This window comes from Mobula birostris, chromosome 26, assembly GCF_030028105.1.
Source record: "Mobula birostris isolate sMobBir1 chromosome 26, sMobBir1.hap1, whole genome shotgun sequence".
Taxonomy (NCBI): domain Eukaryota; kingdom Metazoa; phylum Chordata; class Chondrichthyes; order Myliobatiformes; family Myliobatidae; genus Mobula; species Mobula birostris.
Window position 1 is genome coordinate 7,346,424 of NC_092395.1, and position 21,720 is coordinate 7,368,143.

Sequence of the window (21,720 nt, forward strand, 5' to 3'; positions counted from 1 at the left end):
CGATAACTGTCTCTGGCACAGTCCATTCTCATTTCAGAGTTCCAGCTTCTGCAGTTTCTTTGATCTTTGGAACTTTGGAAAGCTAGACAGGGGAAATTATGGGAGTCGCTGAAGCGATAGAGTGACCCAGTTAGCACCAGCTGTAAGTTTGGAGTTCAATTCCTGCTACTGTCCGTAAGGAGCTTCTACATGGACGTGGGTTTCCTCCAGGTGCTCTGCTTTCCTCCGACATTCCAAAGACATAGGGGTTAGGATTAGTGAATTGCAGACATGCTATGCTGACACCGGAAGCTTGGCGACACTTGCAGGCTGCCTCCATCCTCTCGCCACCCCACTAGGAATATGGTTCCCCTGGTCCTCACCTACCACCCCACCAGCCTCCGGGTCCAACATATTACTCTCCGTAACTTCCACCACCTCCAACGGGATCCCACCACTAAGCACATCTTTCCCTCCCCCCCCCTCTGCATTCCACAGGGATCGCTCCCTACACAACTCCCTTGTCCATTCGTCCCCCCCATCCCTCCCCTCTGATCTCCCTCCTGGCACTTATCCGTGTAAGCGGAACAAGTGCTACACATGCCCTTACACTTCCTCCCTTACCACCATTCAGGGCCCCAAACAGTCCTTCCAGGTGAGGCAACACTTCACCTGTGAGTCAACTGGGGTGATATACTGCATCCGGTGCTCCCGGTGTGGCCTTTTATATATTGGCGAGACCCGACGCAGACTGGGAGATCGCTTTGCTGAACATCTACGCTCTGTCCGCCACAGAAAGCAGGATCTCCCAGTGGCCACACATTTTAATTCCACATCCCATTCCCATTCTGACATGTCCATCCACGGCCTCCTCTACTGTAAAGATGAAGCCACACTCAGGTTGGAGGAACAACACCTTATATTCCGTCTGGTTAGCCTCCAACCTGATGGCATGAACATCGACTTCTCTAACTTCCGCTAAGGCCCCACCTCCCCCTCGTATCCCATCTGTTACTCATTTTTATACACACATTCTTTCTCTCACTCTCCTTTTTCTCCCTCCGTCCCTCTGAATATACCTCTTGCCCATCCTCTGGGTCCCCCCCCCCCTTGTCTTTCTTCCCGGACCTCCTGTCCCATGATCCTCTCGTATCCCCTTTTGCCAATCACCTGTCCAGCTCTTGGCTCCATCCCTCCCCCTCCTGTCTTCTCCTATCATTTTGGATCTCCCCCTCCCCCTCCAACTTTCAAATCCCTTACTCACTCTTCCTTCAGTTAGTCCTGACGAATGGTCTCGGCCTGAAACGTCGACTGTACCTCTTCCTAGAGATGCTGCCTGGCCTGCTGCGTTCACCAGCAACTTTGAGGTGAAAATCAACTTCTTTTTAGTTCAACTTCATGAAAGTTTAACTGTCAAAACTGCTAACTCATGCTTCCAATAGGATGATGCGTTATTCCCAATCCAAGTGGTATATAGTCCTAGTTTTGCAAATTTCATTAATTATGTCTCTTCCATAAGGGCGTTAACCAGTGCAACACTGCCATCTCCTGGTTGGAAGATTAGAATTCGGAATCAGATTTTTCTGTTAAATGAAGGTTTATGAGGATTCTTCATTCTTTATTTAATATCTTCAGTATTTTGCCAGCAATTCTCTTTTATTAACTGATCATTCATTTTTTTATGTGCTGTGTCGTATGACGTGGGCGATCAAAGTTTTCTACAGAAGTGGATTACCACTGCCGCCTTCTGAGTATAGCCTTTACAAGACGGGTAACCCCAGCCATTATCAATACTCTTCAGAGATTATCTGTCTGGCAACAATGGTGGCACAAGCAGGACCTGTGATAGGTACCAGATGCTCACACGACCATCCTCCAGCTTCTCCCATGGCTGCTAAGCAGGTGTTACACCTGCAGGCTAGAAGAGTGTTGCAGCACCTTGCACCTCCTTTGGGAGAGACGTATCTCCAACCCACAACCCAACTTACCACATTTCCTAAAAGCTTGTAATACATTTTGTGTCATAGTCATACAGCAGCGCTACAGGCCATTCGGCCCATCAAATCCGCACTGACAAGGTGCCCGCCCAGCTGGTCACATCTTCCTGCACGCTGACATCCCTCTAAACCCCAGCCCCTGCACGTACCTATCCAAACGCATCTCGAATGATACCATTGTAGCTGCCTCAAGTATTTCCTCTGACAGCTCGTTCACCACTCTCCATGTGACAATGTTGCCCCCGGCCACCCAGTCCCTTTTAAATCTTCCCCTCTCACTCCAACTCCATATGTGATGGAGTGAACTCGGTAAACGCATTCCTCACTCACACACACACCACCTTGTCATTCTGCTGTCGGAGTAGTGAGAAAACACACTTCTCTGTCTTCCCTGATACATTCTCATAATGGATCTTAAATCACACTGAGGAGCTCGGGTTGGCTTTACGATGTCTTTCCCGCCATACACGGTGCAATATTCCATTGCTTTAGTAACGGGGATGTTTAAATGTGTATATGTTGCTTTGTATGCTGTTTTTTAGGTAGATACCTCTGCTTATTTTGTAACAGGACTGTACAGGTAATTACATTGTGGGGTACATCAGATTCTAATTCATGTGTAGTTTTAAGTTATCTTTCTGGGTAATTAAAGATGATATGTCCTAGTGCCGGGTAAACTGGGATCATCGTTCTCAGTATGAAAGAGAGATCAGGGCTGTGGGAGAGAGATTTGGTGGGGGGGGGGGGGAGAAAGAGAGAAAGAGAAAAAGAGATAGATATTGGGGAGAGAGAGAGATTGGGGGAAAGAGAGAGATTAGGGGAGAGAGAGATTGGGGGAGAGAGAGATTGGGGGAGAGAGAGATTGGGGAGAGAGAGATTGGGGAGAGAGAGAGAGAGAGAGATAGGTGCTGTGAGGAGTTCACACTGGACAAGAATGTACAGAGCTATTATTGTGTTTAATTGTAGATATCTTTTTGTAAATATTGGGATTTATCTTTTCAGTAATATTTGTAAGTTTGATTTCTGACGCGTCTAATAAACACCCTTACACAAGTGCTAAGCGACTCCTCCCAGTTTTTCGTTGGTCATAACCCACATATCAAACGTCATATCTCCTCAACTGGGTTTCCCTCACCCTGAGGAAAAGCCTGCTACTATCCACCTTATCTATGTCTCATAATTGTAAACATTTCTGCAAGGTCACTCTTCATTCCCCTATGGTCCAGGGAGTAAAGACTTGGCCTGGCTATCCTCTTCCTAAAGGCCTTCTAGTCCTAGCAATATCCTGTAAACTCTTTCCTGGTCAGCCATGTCATTCCTAAACCATACACCGTACTCCAAGTGCGGCCTTACCAAGACTAGTAGAACTTAATGTCTGAACTCCTATACACAGGGTCCTAACTGATGGAGATCTGTCTATCCGAGACACCACTTTCAACGAACCATGTACCACTTCTCCTCAGTCCCTCTGTTCCATCACTCCCCCTAGTGCCGCAGTACAAGTCCTACTCTGGTTTGACTCTCCAAAACGTATCATCTCACATTTAACCTCCCCCCGGGTCCCCTCCTCCTTCCCTTTCTCCCATGGTCCACTCTCCTCTCTTATCAGATTCCTTCTCCTCCAATCCTTTACCTTTCCCAACCACCTGGCTTCACCAATCACCTTCCAGCTATCCTCCTTCCCCTCCACCCTCCTTCTTTATCCTGGCGTTTTCCCCCTTCCTTTCCAGTCCTGATGAAGGGTCTCGGCCCAAAAAATCAACTGTTTATTCATCCCTGTTAAAGCTGCCTGACCTGCTGAGCCCCTCCAGCATTTTGTGTGTGTTGCTCTGGATTTCCAGCAGCTGCAGAATCCCTTGTCTTTATTCATGTGTCAATCTAAGCGACTCTTCAGCACCCCTATCGTATCTGCCTCCAGCACCCCCACTCTGTGTGTGATAAAACAACATGCCCCACACCTCTCCTTTGAACCTACCCCCTCATTTTAAATGTATTCTCTCTAGAATTAGACGTTTCGACATTGGGAATACGATCTCAGCTGTATACTCTGTCAGTGCCCCTCATGACATTATAAACATCTGTCAGGTTTTCCATATATATTATATAATTCTATCAGCCTCTGCCACTCCAGAGAAAACAACCCATGTTTGTTCAATCTCTCCTTATAGCACGTGCCCTCGAATACACAGAAACCTCTCCAAAGCCTCCATGTCCTTCCTGTGATGGGGCAACCAGAACTGAAGTGGCTTACAAGGAGACTGCCTGGATTAGAAGGCATCAAAGGTGAGTTCATTTATGACAACAAATTACACTTTAACATCCTCTAATCCAGGTGGCATCCTGGTAAACCTCTTCTGTAACTTCTCTACATCCTTCCTGTAATGGGAACAAGCAGAACCGAACGCGATACTCCGGACGGAGCACAGACAGGCTCTGACGATGCTGGAGAATGTCCTGTGGTGTGTGAGAGAGAGGGTGTCGCAGTGTGAACGATACCTTACCTTGTCCAGAACCCCCAGCACGAGCACAGGCAGCCAGCTGTAAGCCACTTTGTAGAAGGAGATGCACCATTGTTCATAAACAGACTTCGGATAAAAGAATAATCAGAAATATTAAAATTATAGCATGTAGGCTAAAGAACAATAACATAAAAGAATTAAAGTACATGGTTATTTGCAGGTTTGGACTGATCAGTAAGCTGTGGAATGGAGCATATAAGAACTTGTAATTAGCAGCAGGAGATGGCGATCAGACTTTTGAGTTGCTCCATTACTCATCCACAAAACTACCGTTAATCACTGAACCATCCTGTGTTCACTGACTGATAACGGAAGGTAAAATATAAGCGGAGTGAATCCAATGGGAACTGGCCCATCCGCTTATTATCCAAATACTGATGTGTACACCAGATTTGTGAGAATTTCAGAATTGTCCAATGTCACGTGTTCTCGCAGCTGTCTAATGCTGCCTGATCCACTAAGCATCATTTGATGCTTATTGCTAAGGGGCTGCCTGTTGTGGTCACTGGCGAAGGAGACGTTAGAACTGGCTGTGCGTCGCTGGATTCCGTGCTGGGTTGAAGGCTGGCTTCGCCTACCGGTGCTGCTCTCCAGTGTTCGCTCGGTGGGAGACAAGCGTTCGTCTGTGGTTGCACCACGTGAGATGAGGAACTGCTACAGCTTGTTCTTGCAGAGACATGGCTCCAGGCCAACGTCCCATGCATCATCAATCTACAGGCTGTGACACTCAGGGACGTGAGCTATATTATTATTATTTTTATTATATTTTTGTTACTGTATGCTTTTCCACTATCACAATTATACATGCTATATGTATGCTGTGTGTGACTGTTGGCACTGTATATTGCACCTTGGACCTGGAAGAACACGATTTCATTGGGTTGTATTCATGTGTACGGTTGAATGACAATTAAACTTGTTAAGCATTCCTGTAACTTTCTATTTTTATTTCAGGTTTGCACAGCATCAACCCAAAACCTTGACAATCCCCTCCCCTCAGATGCTGCTTCACCCTCCTTCAGCGGATTGTGCATTGCCTCAGATCCCAGCACCAGCAGCCCCCTGGGCCCCTGCGTTTGTGAGTTTTTTTTCTGCTTACAGTAAGTAAACCAGAATGGTGTTGCTGAAATATTTGTACTTACCTGAGCAGAAAATCCATTATAGAAGCCAAACCAGACCTGGACGAAGGAGAAGGCAAAGGTCTTGTAGAGGAAGTACCTCAGGAACTTGCAGATCCTCAGGTACGCCCATCGGCCATGAACCAGAAGCAACCGCTCGAGGTAGCAGAACTGTGCAAGTGAGTAGTCACTGGAGAGAACGGCCTGCATGCCTTCCTGTCCGCTGATCCCCACGCCAATATGTGCAGCTGAGGAAACACACGGGGGTTTGATAGGTAACGCAGTTCGCACTGGAGAACAAGGCGCAAGGTCGTGTGTGTAAACAGTCAACATTTTGGGCCGAGACCCTTCATCGGAAAAGGGAGGATGCCAGAACAAGGTGGTGGGGGGAGGAGGAGGAATACATGTAAGATGGTGATAGGTGAAGCCAGGTGAGTTGGGGGTGAGGGGGATTGCAAAAGCAGGATTTCCCATAGCCAACCATTTAAATTCCAATCACAATTCCCATTCCACCATGTTGGTCAGTGGCCTCCTCTTCTGCCACGATGAAGCCACTCTCTTGAGTCTGGGTAGCCTCCAACCTGATGGCATGAACATTGATTTCTACAGCTTCTGGTAAGTTTTCCCCTTCTATCTTTTTCAATTCCCCAACCTGGGAACTCTCTCCTACCCCACCTCTTCTCATTTCCTCACCTGCCACTGTTGCCCCTCCTTCTTCCCTTTCTCCCATGCTCCACTCCTCTCAGATTCCTTCTTCTCCAGCCCTTTACCTTTTCCACCTATCACCTGCCAGCTTCTTACTTCATCCCCTCTTCTCCCACAACCTGGCTTCACCTGTCACCTTCTAGCTTCTAATCCTTCCACACCCCCACTCTCTTACTCTGGCTTCCTCCCCCTTCTTTTCCAGTCCTGATGAAGGGTCTCGGTCCAAAATGCCAACTATTTATTCCCCTCCATAGATGCTGTCGGATCTGCTGAGTTCCTCCAGCGTTTTGTGTGTGCTGCTCTGGATTCCCAGCAGACTGATGTAAATCGATGCCTTAGAGGGTTTTGAACATGAAGATTAGCTTTACTTATCACACGTACATCAAAACATACAGTGAAATGGAAATGCTTTCTTTGCATCAGCAGTCAACACAGTCCGAGGATGTGCAGGAGGCAGCCCGCGAGCATCACCACGTTCCCAGCGCCAACACTTTCTAACCCCAACCCATCTGCTTTGGAATGTGGGAGGTAACCAGAGCACCCGGAGGAACCCCGTGTGGTCACAGAGAGAACATAGAGATCGCACATAGAAAGTGGCAGGAGCTGGCCCTCGGAAGAATTACACTGACTGCTGTGCTATGTTGTGCTGCCCATTTTGGCTGAGGCAGGTACATCAGCATTTAAAAGAGGGTTTAACAGATACGTGGATAGGAAGTGTTCGTACCTGGGGTTCACGGACCCCTTAATTAACAGTATTGGTCCACGGCATAAAAAAGTTGGGAACTGGTTTCAAGGAATATGGGACAAACACAGGCAAATGGGACCAGCTTGGACGGGCACCGTGGTTGGCATGGACTAGGTGGGCCCAATGGCCTGATTCTATGCTACATTTTTAGTTGTGGGGAGGGGGGGAGGGATGAACCGTAGCAGATCGATTGCGATGAAGAGCACGGTGAATCGATTGGCCTCCTACGCTCAGGACGCACACTCCTTTTGGCACGGGCCTTCGACTGTCACGGTTTTCTGTCACGGCGAGCGTGGTGCATAACTCCCACACTCTACATTGCCCAGTGTGTACTGTTACTGACACGACTAAGTAAAAATGCTAAACGTCACACAATAGGTAACAGCATTATACTATGAGTCTATGAACCAAGTGCATTAGGTATTCAGGGAGGAATAGCCCCACTGGTGAAGGGACTCGTTGTGTCCGTTCCCGGGCAGCTCGCTCGTCTTTGGGCCCCACCAGACACCTGTGGCTCCAAGTAGCTGCTTGCACATGACAGCAGCCATACTCTGGTACACCGCTTCGACAGGTGGACTGAACCAGGTGGGGGTAGCCGGAGGGGCTCATACCCTGGTGGGATAGAGACATGCCTGTCCTATCGTGTGAAGTCGGCTCTGGCAGACTGGGCGATGAGCTCTACAGTGAGATCCTACGACCAGGAAGGTGGTTCAGCAGCGTTCCGTGGAGAGCGCAGGGCATGACCAGGCACAGGAGCCATCATGGTCATCCACTGCAACCAAGAAAGACCCCAGTCTGTGACAACGATTCGTATCACTGGAGCCGGACTTCCAAGGTTGAGAGACTGCAACTGCCCCAGTGCAAAGGGTTTTCCAGTTTAAAAATTCTCCTGCAAGGGTTTCCCGTCATCACCAGATACGATGGACAACCAACAATGAACCAAGACTCCTGCCACCCCACCCGTCAGCCCAGAAAGCAAAGGCTTCACGCAGAGGTGGGAGCTGTGCTTGCCACTTACTTTTTAGCATGTTGACATCATTGGCACCATCGCCAATGGCCAGGGTGACAGTGCGTTTGTACTTCTTCACCAGCTGGACCACCAGCGCCTTCTGCTTGGGGGTGACGCGGCAGCAGATGACAGCTTGGCACTGGCAGGCCAGTTCCACGAATGCCTGCTCACGCTCCTCCACCTCACGACGCACGCCTGTCCTCACCTCTGGATTTATCACTGACCTCAGCTTCCACCAGGCTCGATGCTTCTTCTTACGCCGTTTTGAGTGCTTGGCGAATTTATCCTGAAAACAGATCAGAAAGCAACCGATGACACCCGTGGGAAGAGAGCCAGCGCTGGCTAGCGATGCCATTGGAAGGGGGGAGGTGCCTAATGCCTTATCTCAGTGCCCTGCACAGCGGCAGAGTTCTAGTCGTAGATACCACCATGTGCATCCCACTACAAGTTAAACCTTGATTTTCCAGAAACGTGATAGTCAGGCAGCTGGGTGGAGATACGTCTCTACCAACAGAGGTGTAAAGCACTCCTTCCCTCCGCTCCGCTAGCCTGCAGGTTACCCTTGGGCAAAATGCAGCACCTGCTTGGACCCCCACTCTCGATCAGCGTCACATGAAGTCATGGGTGCAGGTAGAGATAGTCATTTGAGCAGCTGGTGCATTTCACAGATCCCTAAGACCATAAGACAAAGGAGCAGAATTAGGCCATTGGCCAATCGAGTCTACTCCACCATTCAATCATTGCTGATCCTTTCTTCCTCTCCTCAGCCCCACTCCCCAGCCTTCTCCCCATATCCTTTGATGCCGTGTTCGATCAAGAACCTATCAATCTCTGCCTTAAATACACCAACGACCTGGCCTCCACAGCTGCCTGTGGTAATAAATTCCACAAATTCACCACCCTCTGGCGAAAGAAATTTCTCTGCATCTCTGTTTTAAATGGACGCCCCTCTATCCTGAGGCTCTGCCCTCTTGTCCTAGACTCCTCCACCATGGGAAACATTCTTTCCACATCTACTCTGTCTAGGCCTCTCAACAGTTGAAAAGTTTCAATGAGATCCCCTCTTATCCTTTTAAATTCCAGTGAGTACAGACCCAGAGCCATCAAATGTTCCTCGTATGATGAAGCTTTCATTCCAGGAATCATCCCTGTGAACTTCCTCTGGACCCTCTCCAATGCCAGGACAGTTTTTCCGAGATAAGGAGCCCAAAACTGTTCACAATACTCAAGGTGAGGCTTCAGCAGTGCCTTATAAAGCCTCAGCATCGCATCCCTGCTCTTGTATAGCGGTTCCCAACCACCGGGCCGCAAAGCATGTGCTACCGGGCCACGAGGAAACGATATGATTTGGCGATATGAGTCAGCTGCACCTTTCCTCATTCCCTGTCACGCACTGTTGAGCTTGAACACACGTGAGGTCATTACCCGCGTGTCATCCATGTCAGCGCGGGAAGAAGATCAACTCCTCGAGCTTGTAAATGATGGCGGGCTGAAAAGTATGTTTGACATACCATCTCTGCCGACATTCTGGATCAAAGTCAAGGATAAGTATCCTCAGATTGCCACGAAAGCACTGAAAACGTTGCTTCCATTTCCAACACATCTCTGCAATGAATGCAACAAAAACTACACTGTGGAATAGACTGGACATAAGGAACCCCCTTCGAGTATCGCTGTCTCCCATCACCCCTCAATAGGACTGTCTTGTTGCAGGAAAACAAGCCCAGGGCTCCCACTGATTCAGCGATATTGGTGTGTTGCAATGATTTTATATGTTCATACGGGGAAAATATGTGCTGTGTGTTTAATATCCAGACGTTACTTAAAATGTTATGATGTTATTGACTTATAAGTGACTTATCACTATATTCATGCGAGGAAAATACGCGCCGTGTGTTTAATATTAAATTCGTTAGATAAACCCTTTTAGAAAGGAAATTAAGTGTATTAGCCACTTATAAGTGACTTATAGTTCTTATCACCTATATTCTGGTCGTGATTAACACCGCCCCCCCCCGAACAGAATCGTCAAAAACGATTTGTTGAAAAAAATCTGCACATACATGCATGCGCACTGGTACAGCGCAAGGCTTCATGGTAATTGTAGTCTTCTCGGGGTAAACACAACGTATTTGACAGTTACTCTTGTTGTTGGCAATCCTAACCCCCCACCTCCCCGATCGGCCGGTCTGCAAGAATATTGTCAATAATAAACCGGTCTGCGGTGCAAAAAAGGTTGGGGACCCCATTCCTAGACGTCTTGAAATGAACACTAACATTGCATTTCCCTTCCTCACCACCAACACTACCTGCAAGGTAACCTTCAGGGTGTTCTGCAAAAGGACTCGCAAGTTCCTTTTGCATCTCAGATTTTTGGATTTTTTTTCCTGTTTAGAAAATAGTCTGTACATTTATTTCTACCACTGAAGTGCACAACCATGCATTTTCCAACATTGTATTTCATTTGCCACTTTCTTGCCCATTCTCCTAATCTAAGTCCTTCTGCAGCCTACCTGTTTCCTCAACACTACCTGCCCCTCCATCAATCTTTGTATCATCTGCAAACCTGGCAACAAAGCCATCTATTCCATCATCTAAATCATTGATATACAGCATAAAAAGCAGTCCCAACATCGACCCCTGCGGAACACCACTAGTCACTGGCAGCCAACCAGCAAAGGATCCTTTTATTCCTACTTTCTGCTTCTTACCAATCAGGCAATGCTCTAACCATGCCAGTAACTCACCTGTAATGCCATGAGCTCTTCACATGGTAAGCAGTCTCATGTGTGGCACCTTGTCAAAGGCCTTCTGAAAGTCCAAATATACAACACCCATTGCACCCCCTTTATCTATCCTATGTGTAATCTACTCAAAGAATTCCAACAGGTTCATCAGGCAAGATTTTCCCCTAAGGAAACCGTGCTGACTTTGTCCTATCTTGTCGCGTATCACAAATCCTGGTTATGCGACCACTGACAGTGGACAGACCATCTCTGAAGAGTATTGATAATGGATGGGGTTACCCATCTTATAAAGACACTGCTCAGAAGACATGTCTGTAGAAAAATTTGCCAAGAACAATCATGGTCAAAAGATCCACTCTCCTCTCCTATCAGATGCTTTCTTCTCCAGCCCTTTGTGTTTTTCACCTATCACCTCCCAGCTTCTTACTTCATTCCTCCCTTCCCTCACCCACCAGGCTTCACCTATCACTTTCTACCTTGTCCTCCTTCCCCTCTTCCACCTTCTTAGTCTGGCATCTTCCCCCTTCCCTTCCAGTCGTGATGAAGGGCCTTAGCCCGAAACGTTGCCCGTTTATTCCCCATGATAGATGCTGCTTGACCTGCTGAGTTCCTCCAGCATTTTGTGTGTGTTACTCAAAATAAACTGCCTGTTTCATTTATTATTTAAGTGTGGGGTATGATGAACAATGACTGGCCTGAACATTGCTTAGTAAGAAAATACTCCCTCTTCCCCAGAACATACCAGTGCAGTTCTCTACTGCCATCATAGAGAGCATCCTCACATCAGCCATTACTGTCTAGTTTGGTGCAACATTCTCTCACAGTGCAGACAAACTGCAGTGAACTGGCAGGTCAGCAGAAAAGGTCACTGGCTGCAGTCTACCATCACTACACTACTCGTATGTGTCCAGGACAAAGAAGTGGGCAGAGAATATCATTATGGACACTACCCGACCTGCAAGCTGCGTTTTCCAAAAGCTTCCCCTGGAAAGTGCTGTAAGGCTATTGAAACAAAAACCTCACAACATCTTAGAAGTTTCCTCCCCCAGGCTGTAAATCTGATCAACCATTTTAGTTATCTCCTCCACCCCTCCCCCATCTATTACCCTGTCATTGTACCACACTGCAAACCACTTTTTAATAATGCTGCTTACATTGTAAATACATACTATTAATGCATTTATGCACATTTTATTCCATACCCATATTTTAACCTCTAATTATTTGTTATACAGTATAATGATTTAACTATATAACCATATAACAATTACAGCACGGAAACAGGCCATCTCAGCCCTTCTAGTCTGTGCCGAATATTCTCTATAATTGTTGAATGTTGCATTTGTTGCATGTCGTGCCCTAACCAACACACCACAGCAAATTCCTAATACATGTAAATGTATATGGTGAATAAAGGTAATCCTTGATACTTGATCACAAGAAGATAACTCTGCTCTCACTCCTGATGTTCTTGAGCCGTTAAAGACTCAATATGAATTCAACACAGGAACCCGAAGCCAGAGCAGGTACAAGGACACCTAAGCACAAAAGCTTCCATGTTTTCTCTTTAGACAACCTTCTTGTGTCAGGAATCGGTCTATTACTACCCGATACTACAATCTCTGTCGTCCCCTCTGTTACTTGGTGACTTCTGCATCACCACTTGGTCCAGGGGCTCCAACGCTCCGGATCGCAAGAGGCTGCAGAAGATTCAGCCAACTCTATCACAGGCATAACCCTCCACCATTGAGGGCATCCTCTAAAGGCAATGCCTCTGGAAGGTGGCATTCAGCATTCAGGAACCTCAGCACCCGGGGCGTGCCCTCTTCTCATTACTACCATCGGGAAGGAGGTAGAGGAGCCTAAGGACCCACACTCAATGTTTTAGGAACAACTTCTTTTCCTCTGAATGGTCATGAAGCCTGTGCCCCTCAGCTATGTGGAGCACTTCGCCATGTCTTCAACCTGAGCCTGAGACTCTGGAGGGTTCCTGTGCTGTGGAAGACGTCCTGCCTCCTCCCTGTGCCGAAGACGCCGCGCCCCAGCAGCGTCAGTGACTACAGACCGGTGGCATTGACCTCCCACATCATGAAGACCCTGGAGAGACTTGTTCTGGAGCTGCTCCGGCCTATGGTCAGGCCACACTTAGATCCCCTCCAGTTCGCCTACCAGCCCCGACTAGGAGTTTAGGATGCCATCGTCTACCTGCTGAACTGTGTCTACGCCCACCTGGACAAGCCAGCGAGCACTGTGAGGGTCATGTTTTTTGACTTCTCCAGTGCGTTCAACACCATCTGCCCTGCTCTGCTGGGGGAGAAGCTGACAGCGATGCAGGTGGACGCTTCCCTGGTATCATGGATGCTTGATTACCTGACTGGCAGACCACAGTACGTGTGCTTGCAACACCATGTGTCCGACAGAGTGATCAGCAGCACTGGGGCTCCACAGGGGACCGTTTTGTCTCCCTTTCTCTTCATCATTTACACCTCGGACTTCAATTACTGCACAGAGTCTTGTCGTCTTCAGAAGTTTTCTGATGACACTGCCATAGTTGGATGCATCAGCAAGGGAGATGAGGTTGAGTACAGGGCTACAGTAGGAAACTTTGTCACATGGTGTGAGCAGAATTATCTGCAGCTTAATGTGAAAAAGACTAAGGAGCTGGTGGTAGATCTGAGGAGAGCTAAGGTACCAGCGACCCCTGTTTCCATCCAGGGGGTCAGCGTGGACATGGTGGAGGATTACAAATATCTGGGGATACGAATTGACAATAAACTGGACTGGTCAAAGAACACTGAGGCTGTCTACAAGAAGGGTCAGAGCCATCTCTATTTCCTGAGGAGACTGAGGTCCTTTAACATCTGCCGGACGATGCTGAGAATGTTCTACGAGTCTGTGGTGGCCAGTGCTATCATGTTTGCTGTTGTGTGCTGGGGCAGCAGGCTGAGGGTAGCAGACACCAACAGAATCAACAAACTCATTCGTAAGGCCAGTGATGTTGTGGGGATGGAACTGTACTTTCTCACGGTGGTGTCTGAAAAGAGGATGCTGTCCAAGTTGCATGCCACCTTGGACAATGTCTCCCATCCACTACATAATGTACTGGGTGGACACAGAAGTACATTCAGCCAGAGACTCATTCCTCCGAGATGCAACACTGAGCATCATAGGAAGTCATTCCTGCCGGTGGCCATCAAACTTTACAACTCCTCCCTTGGAGGGTCAGACACCCCAAGCCAATACGCTGGTCCTGGACTTATTTCCTGGCATAACTTACATATTACTATTTAGCTATTCATGGTTTTATTACTATTTAATTATTTATGGTGCAACTGTAACGAAAACCAATTTCCCCCGGGATCAATAAAGTATGACTATGACTTTGCTACTTATTTATTTTATTTACAGATACAACAGTAACAAGACCTTCCATCCCAACGAGGCCGCGCTGCCCATTTACACCCATGTGACCCATTAACCTGCTAACCTGTACATGGATTCTGGGAGGAAACCAGAGCACCCAGCGGAAACCCACGTGATCACAGGGAGAACGTACGAACTCCTTACAAACAGCGGCAGGAATTGAACCTGGGTTGCCGGGGCTGCAAAGTGTTAAACTACTTGCTACACTACCATGCTGCTCCTGTTCCAACTCATTTAAAAATGACAAATTAAAGCCAAATTATAGCAAGACGTTCTTTCAAACAAATCTTCGGATTAGGTGGAGCGTTATCAGAAAGATTTTCCTATGGCAGGGATCACTGTTACTTCACGTTTTAACTTTGCTCAAGAGGACACTACAAGGATCTCTTATCTGTGGTATTTACCTTTTGCACATCTCCAATCACAAAACAAATGAGAACATTTTTGTTCACTTGTAATCAATCAATCATACTTACATTCATAACTTTTACACCTTGCAGTGCTCTGCTGCCACAAAAAACAGATTTCACAACATACAGTACTGTGCAAAAGTCGTAGGCACATAAACAGTATATAGCTGGGGTGCTTAAGATGTTTCCACAGTCAACGTGGAGCGGAGAGCAAGTTTATGTTTGGCTGGAGCAAAGGATGTGGGTATGATGAGAGTGGAGAACCATGGGAGGGGTGGGGGACAGATGGCAGAGAAGGAGTGCCAGGGTCAGGGGGTGGCCACGGGTGAGACACACCCAGCCCGGAGACACCAGGCAAGGTCATTTGATTCCAAACAACTGGTTTATTGATCATTACAAAATGTCTCTCTGGTGCTTCCCACTCCCTCCCCTCTCCCTCCCCCTTTTCCCAACCATGATTCTCCTCTCCCCGTCCCCTTCCCACTCTCAGTCCACAATGGAGACCCAGATCAGAATCAGGTTTATCATCGCTCACATGTCATGAAATTTGTTTTTTTTTGCGGCAGCAGTACAGTGCAATACATCGAATTACTACAGTACTGTTCAGAAGTCTTAAGCACCCTATGCGCCAAAGACTTTTGCACAGTACTATATGTCACTGATAACAAAGCTGGTTCTTATTCTGAGATTAAGGGCTTTCTCATTCTAGCAGCCATGGTGTGAAACAGATGATGGCATTGCATGGTACAAAGTGCTTACAGCTAGACAAGCATCTCCAGTGATTAACTCCGCGCTGCCTCCAACCCTAAACAAACAAGACTGCTTTTGAACCATTCATAAATCCTCAATGCGAGCACATACCAGATAGCTGCCGGTGATAATTAATGCTTTGTTGTTACACGCCAGGAAATCGGGCTCCTCGCTGTTCCTCATAGCCTCCGAGATGCCTACAGCATTAACATCTCTGTATGGACAGTTCTTCTTCTGCAGCCTCTCCAGAGCAACGCTGAGGTGGTGACAGGAGACAAACATGAGTGAGTTATTGTAGATTGACCAACAGGAAGCTTGCAATCCAGAGGACATAGAGCACAGAACACTACAGCACAGTACAGGCCCTTCGGCCCATGATGTCATGCCAACGGTTTAACCTACTCCAAGATCAATCTAACAATTCCCTTCACTTTTCCTTCATCCATGTGTCTATCTAAGAGTCTCTTAAATGTCCCTAATATATCTGCCTCTATCACCATCTCCGGCAGTGATTCTACATATCTGCCATTCCGTGTAGAAAAAAACCACATCTGACATCCCCCCTTATACTTTCCTCCAATCACCTTAAAGTTATGTGCCCTTGTTTTAGTCACCTTCACCCTGGGAAAAAGTCTCTAGCTGTCCGCTCAATCTATGCCTCACATCAGAGTCAGAATCAGGTTTATATATCACCAGCACATGGGGTGAAATTTGGTGTTATGTGGCGGTCGTACATTGCAATGTGTAATAACAGAATAAAACCAAAAAAAAACACAAATTACAGTATGTAGTAATGAAATGAGTACTGCAAATATAAAAATGAAAAGTAGTGAGGCAGTGTTCATGGGTTCAATGTCCATACAGAAATCAGATGGCAGAGGGGAAGAAGCTGTTCCTGAATCGTTGAGTGTGAGCCTGCAGGCTTCCTCCTTCCTGATGGTAACAATGAGAACAAGCCATGACCTGGGTGATGGAGGTCCTTAATGATGGACGTGCATGTCATCTTAAACACCTTTATCTCCTCTCATCCACTCAACTCCTACCTCACTCATTCTTAAGACATGCTCTCTGGTCCAACCAGCATCCTCTCTAAAGCTTCCTATCCTACAATGAAGTGAGCAGAAATGAACACAACATTCCAAGTGTGGTATAAGGGTCACACTCTGCCTCTCCCTCTTCCACAGACAAGGCTACTCACAGATGGGAGGGGGATGGTTCCCAGACCTGGAATGTTCCGCCTGGCCTGATTTGCCGTGTCCAACCTCCCTGATCAACTCACTCACTTCTTCGCCCTCCCCCACCTCCCACCAATGCCAGGGACATGGAAATCCTTCGAAAGGCAATGCCTCAATAAGGCAGAATCCACCATTAAGGACCCCCTTTACCCAGGACATGCCCTCTTCTCATTGCTACCATCAGGGAGGAGGTACAGGAGCCTGAAGACACTCACTCAACGATTCAGGAAAAGCTTCTTCCCCTCCACCATCAGATCTCTGAATGGACAATGAACCCACGAACGCTACCTCAATATCTTTTTCTTTAATTTTCTTTTTTATTTATACTTTCTTAATTGTAATGTTTAGTTTTTATTATTCTCTATTGCAATGTACTGCTGCCACAAAACAACAAATTTCATGACATATGCCAGGGATATTAAACCTGATTCCGATTCAGATACTGATCCAATACTGTCTCTGCTGGAGGCTTGAAAATAGTCCATTTAACCCATTGGTAGCATCAATCACACACATCAATCCCATTTTGTTCGACCTGCATTCCCCCCTACTTCACTCCGATTCTGCCACTATTTACCTCTGAGCCTGCACACTTTGGGATGTGGGGGGAGTCCTGTGTGCTTAGAGGAGACCCACGCGGTCACGGGGAGGACTTACAAACTCCTTACAGGCAGTGATGGGAATTGAGCTCTCATCCTCTACCTGGGAGAATGTGCAGACTTCACACGGACAGCAGCAGAAGCTAGGGTTAAACCCGGCTCCCCGGACTTGTGAGACTGCAGCTCTACTGAGTGCACAACACCCAGTGCAATGTTCCTTACTTACTCAATTTCACTGTCTTCAAACAGCTCCATTTGCTCTGACAGCAACTTACAGGAATATCCAATATTAATGGCTGTTTCTGTTAAAAATGGGAAACAAAAAATATATAAATTAAAGAAATCCTATACTCAGACCACGTAGGACCAGACGACATGGCCTCAGAATCGAGAGATGTTTCTTTAGAACCGAGACAAGGAGGAATTTATTTAGCCAGAGGGTGGTGAGTCCATGGAATTCATTGTCATGGACGGCAATGAAGACCAAGTCACTGGGTGGCAGTTCTTGATTAGTCGGGGGTCAAAGGTTGCAGGGAGAAGGCAGGAGAATAGGGTTCAAAGGATAATGAAACAGCCATGATTGAATAGTGTAGCAGACTCAATGGTCTAATTCTGCTCCTGTGTGTTGAGGTTTGGATTGGCATCATGATTAGGGCCTGTCGTTGTGCTGTAATGTTCTCTGTAAAGGTGAATGATCCTCAGTGGAACTCGGTTCAATTCCTTCCACACAAGCTCTCTGAGCTGCTGAGATGTTCCAGCGAGCTATCTAGACATTTTCTGCTCTGTCAGAATCAAAGTTCTTGTGGTTCCGTGCATCCACACGGCAGACAGAGCTTCTCCCTCACAGAGGCAGTGTCCCAGGTCTAACCCAACCTCTGGTGCTCTCTGTGCAGCGTTTGCGCATTTTCCCCGCAAACACACAGGCTCTCCGTCTGCTCTGGTTTCTATAAGACAAAGGAGCAGAAGTTGGCCATTCCGCCCATCGAGTCTGCTCCGCCATTTTATCATGAGCTGATCCATTCTCCCATTTAGTCTCACCACCCCCCCTCACCTTCTCACCATAACCTTTGATGCCCTGGCTACTCAGATACCTATCAATCTCTGCCTTAAATACACCCAATGACTTGGCCTCCTATACCACAATTATGTGAGGGTTGGGAAAGAGGTTAAATAGCTAGGGATTGGCGGAGGGGGGGGCAGCAGTGTAGCATTGTGGTGAGCGCAAACCTTCACAGCATCAACGACTGGAGGACAGGGGTTCAATTCCTGTCACTTTTCCTAAACTTTAGTTTTCCTAAACATCTTTAGAAGCCAGGCACAAAGTCTGGGTCCTCCATTTTCCTCCAACGTTCCAAAAAGGCATAGGACTCGGGAATTGTGCGCATGCTATGTTGGTGTCAGAAGCATGGCGACTCTTACGGGCTGCCGCAGCACATGTCGGTTGTTGACGCAAGCGACGCATTTGACTGTATGTTTTATTATGCGTGTGATAAATAAAGCTAAACTTTATTGTTTTGAGGCTGTTCGTGTGTGGGCGAGTGCGGGAGGTGATGGGAAGGTGTGGGCGAATTTAAAAAAAGGAATTTGGAGTCAGATTGATGGAAAAGAGATTTCATAGTTAACACTGACTTGGTGAGCTACAAATCTCCACAAGTCTGCTGGGGAAGTCGAAGGCCCAGTGTCCGTGAGTCCAAGTCCACTGGAGGACAGAGGCTGAAGACAGCCTGCCCTGGGGTTGGAGGACTACGTATGCGTGTGTTGGGTGGGTCGGTGGGAGGGATGAATAGAGCTTGTTTTGCTGTTGTTGTTCCAATGTTCATTGCCTTCTGTTTTGCTGTGTTCTGTGTTGTTCTGCCAAGCACTGTAGGCACGTTATGTTGGTGCTAGAACGTGCAGTGCACTTACGGGTTGCCCCCGTATATCCTTCGGTGTGTTGCTTGTTAATGCAAATTTCACTGTCTGCTTCGACGTACCTGTGATAAATAGATCTGAATCTGAACCTATAGGGTGTGTGTCTACGCAACATGCTGCTTTGACTCCACCGCTTTGGGTGGCTGAAGGACCACTTGGGGTTTGGGAGATGCTCAGTGATTGACTAACAGAGGAAATGTATGTAAAACCGACAAAGGATTGGAATAACTAACTCTGACAGTCCCAGTACCTTTCTTGTCTCCAGTCAGGACCCAGATTTTAATATCTGCAGCTTTCAAGTTCTGAATGGTTTCGGGGACTCGAACTTGCAACTTATCTTCTATGGCTGTTGCTCCGATAAGCTGCAATGAGAGAGGCGTTAGAACATCACAGAAAGAGAGGCCTTTCTCAGATACATGATGAAGAGAAACTGTATGCTGCTTCTGACAAAGCCAAGGAATAAAACCAACAGCTTACCACCAGATCTGTTTCAATTTCTTCATACAAGGCTTCGAGCAATCTTCCACGGTTCTGTAAAGCCACGCTGGCTTTCTGATGCCTTTGGCTCCAGTTGCTGAAGTAGTTTTCCTCCACATCTTTAGAAGCCAGGCACAAAGTCCGCAGTGTTTCTGTTGCAAAGAACTGCAGAGAATGGAGGGGTGGGTTAGTAAGTTTGAAAATGACACGAAGGTTGGTGGTGCTGTGATAGTGTAGAAGGTTGTCATAGTGGAACATTGACAAGATGCAGAGTTGGGCTGAGAAGTGGCAGATGGAGTTCAACCTGAAGAAGTGTGAAAGGATTCATTTTAGAACATAGAACATAGAATAGTACAGCACATTACAGGCCCTTCGGCCCACAATGTTGTGCTGACCTTCAAACCCTGCCTCCTATATAACCCCCCACCCCCAAGTTTAGAAGGTCAAACTTGAAGATGGAGTACAGGGTTAACGGCAGAGATCTTAGCAGTGTGTCAGTGTGGGACCCACGTCCATAAATCCCTCAAAATTGTCACACAGGTCAATAGGGTGGTTAAGAAACCACGTGGTGTGTTGGCCTTCATTGGGTAGGAGATTGAGTTCAAGAACCACAAGCTAATTTGCTGCTCTGTAAAACACTGGCTAGACCACATTTGGACTCCTTTGGTCAGTTCCAGTCACTTCATTATAGTAAGGATCTAGAAACTTCAGAGAGGGTGCAGAGGAGATTTACCAGGATGCTGCCTGGATTTGAGAGCATGTTTTATGAGGAGAGATTGAGAGACACAAGGCCTTTCTCTTTGGAGTAAAGGAGAATTTGAGGTGAGTTGATTAGAGGTGTATAAGATACTAAGAGGCACAGATAGAGTTGACAGCCAGAGACAGTTTACAGGAAATTACTCATACGATAGGGCATAATTTTAAAGTGATTTTAGGAATAGATAGGGGGAAGGTCAGAGGTAGACTTTTTTAAAACAGAGAGAGTTGTAGATAATTGGAAGGACAGGCAGGGCTTGTATTTGAGACAGATACATTACAGTCTAAGGGACTCCTAGACAGGCACATGGATGAAAGAAAAATGGAGGGCTATGTGGGAGGGGCGGGTTAGATTGATCTTGGAGTAGCTTAAGGAGTTTGCATAAAATCGTGGGCCGAAGGGCTATTACTGGGCTGTACTGTTCTACGTTCTGTTGGACCAGCTCAAATTTCATGACAATGTGAGTGATGATCAAGCTGATTCTGATATGAGTTTCTATTGTGGGCTGAGGGTGGGAAAGGGGCAGGGAGAGGGGAGGGAGTGGGAAGCACCAGCAAGACAGTCTGTAGTGATCAATAAACCAATTGTTTGGAATCAAGTGACCTTTCCTGATGTCTCAGTGCTGGGTGTGTCTGCACCCGTGACAACAACCCCCTCCCCCATCCCTGACACTCCTTATCAAGCCATTCCCAACATCTTTTGCTCGCGCCAGATTTACAAACCCTCTCTCTGCTCCACGTTGACAAACGCAGTACCGTGCACCCCAGCTATATATTTGCGCCTAAGACCTATGTTCTATGGTCTATGATCTGTGCTGTATATCCGATGTCCTAAAGTATATCGATGCTCATAATATCAAACTGACAGCTTAAATGTATCACTATTTATTTAATTTTACTGAGATGCAGCGCAGAACAGGCCCTTCGGCCCTTTGAACCGTGCCATCCAGCAATCCCCCGATTTGATCCTAGCCTAACTACAGGACAATTCACAATGACCAATTAACCTACCAAATGGTAGGTTTTTAGACTATGGGAGGAAACCGGAGCACCCAGAGGAAACCCATGCGGTCACGGGGAGAACGTACGAACTCCTTACGGACAGCAGGGGAAATGAACCTGGGTCTCTGGCACTGTAAAGCACTGTGTTAACCACTACGTCACCATGCTGCCCACAAGAAAATGCATCACTGGGTTGTATCTGGTGACATGTGTGTACTTTGATAATGAATTGGCTTTGAACTCTGAACTTAAAAGGTGTTTTATTTCCGTTTAGCTGGCGCCGTTTCCCGCTCAGTTCCTGCCCTTCAACAGACTGGCTCAGACACTCCATCACAATC

The 21,720-nt window shown here is 47.1% G+C and overlaps 1 protein-coding gene across 6 annotated transcripts in view; it reads right to left on the reverse strand.

Annotated features, from left to right (window-relative positions):
- The window catches only part of LOC140188351 (phospholipid-transporting ATPase IC-like), a 158,616-nt gene that overhangs the window by 15,964 nt on the left and 120,932 nt on the right, over positions 1-21,720 (reverse strand). For all 6 annotated transcript variants that reach the window (XM_072244525.1, XM_072244522.1, XM_072244523.1 and 3 more), the window contains 7 exons: positions 19,625-19,789; positions 19,398-19,509; positions 17,463-17,538; positions 15,514-15,658; positions 8,082-8,358; positions 5,638-5,861; positions 4,478-4,561 (listed from right to left, as the gene is read on the reverse strand). In XM_072244525.1, coding sequence (XP_072100626.1) covers positions 4,478-4,561; positions 5,638-5,861; positions 8,082-8,358; positions 15,514-15,658; positions 17,463-17,538; positions 19,398-19,509; positions 19,625-19,789 — 1,083 coding nt within the window. The remainder of the gene's footprint in view (positions 1-4,477; positions 4,562-5,637; positions 5,862-8,081; positions 8,359-15,513; positions 15,659-17,462; positions 17,539-19,397; positions 19,510-19,624; positions 19,790-21,720) is intronic.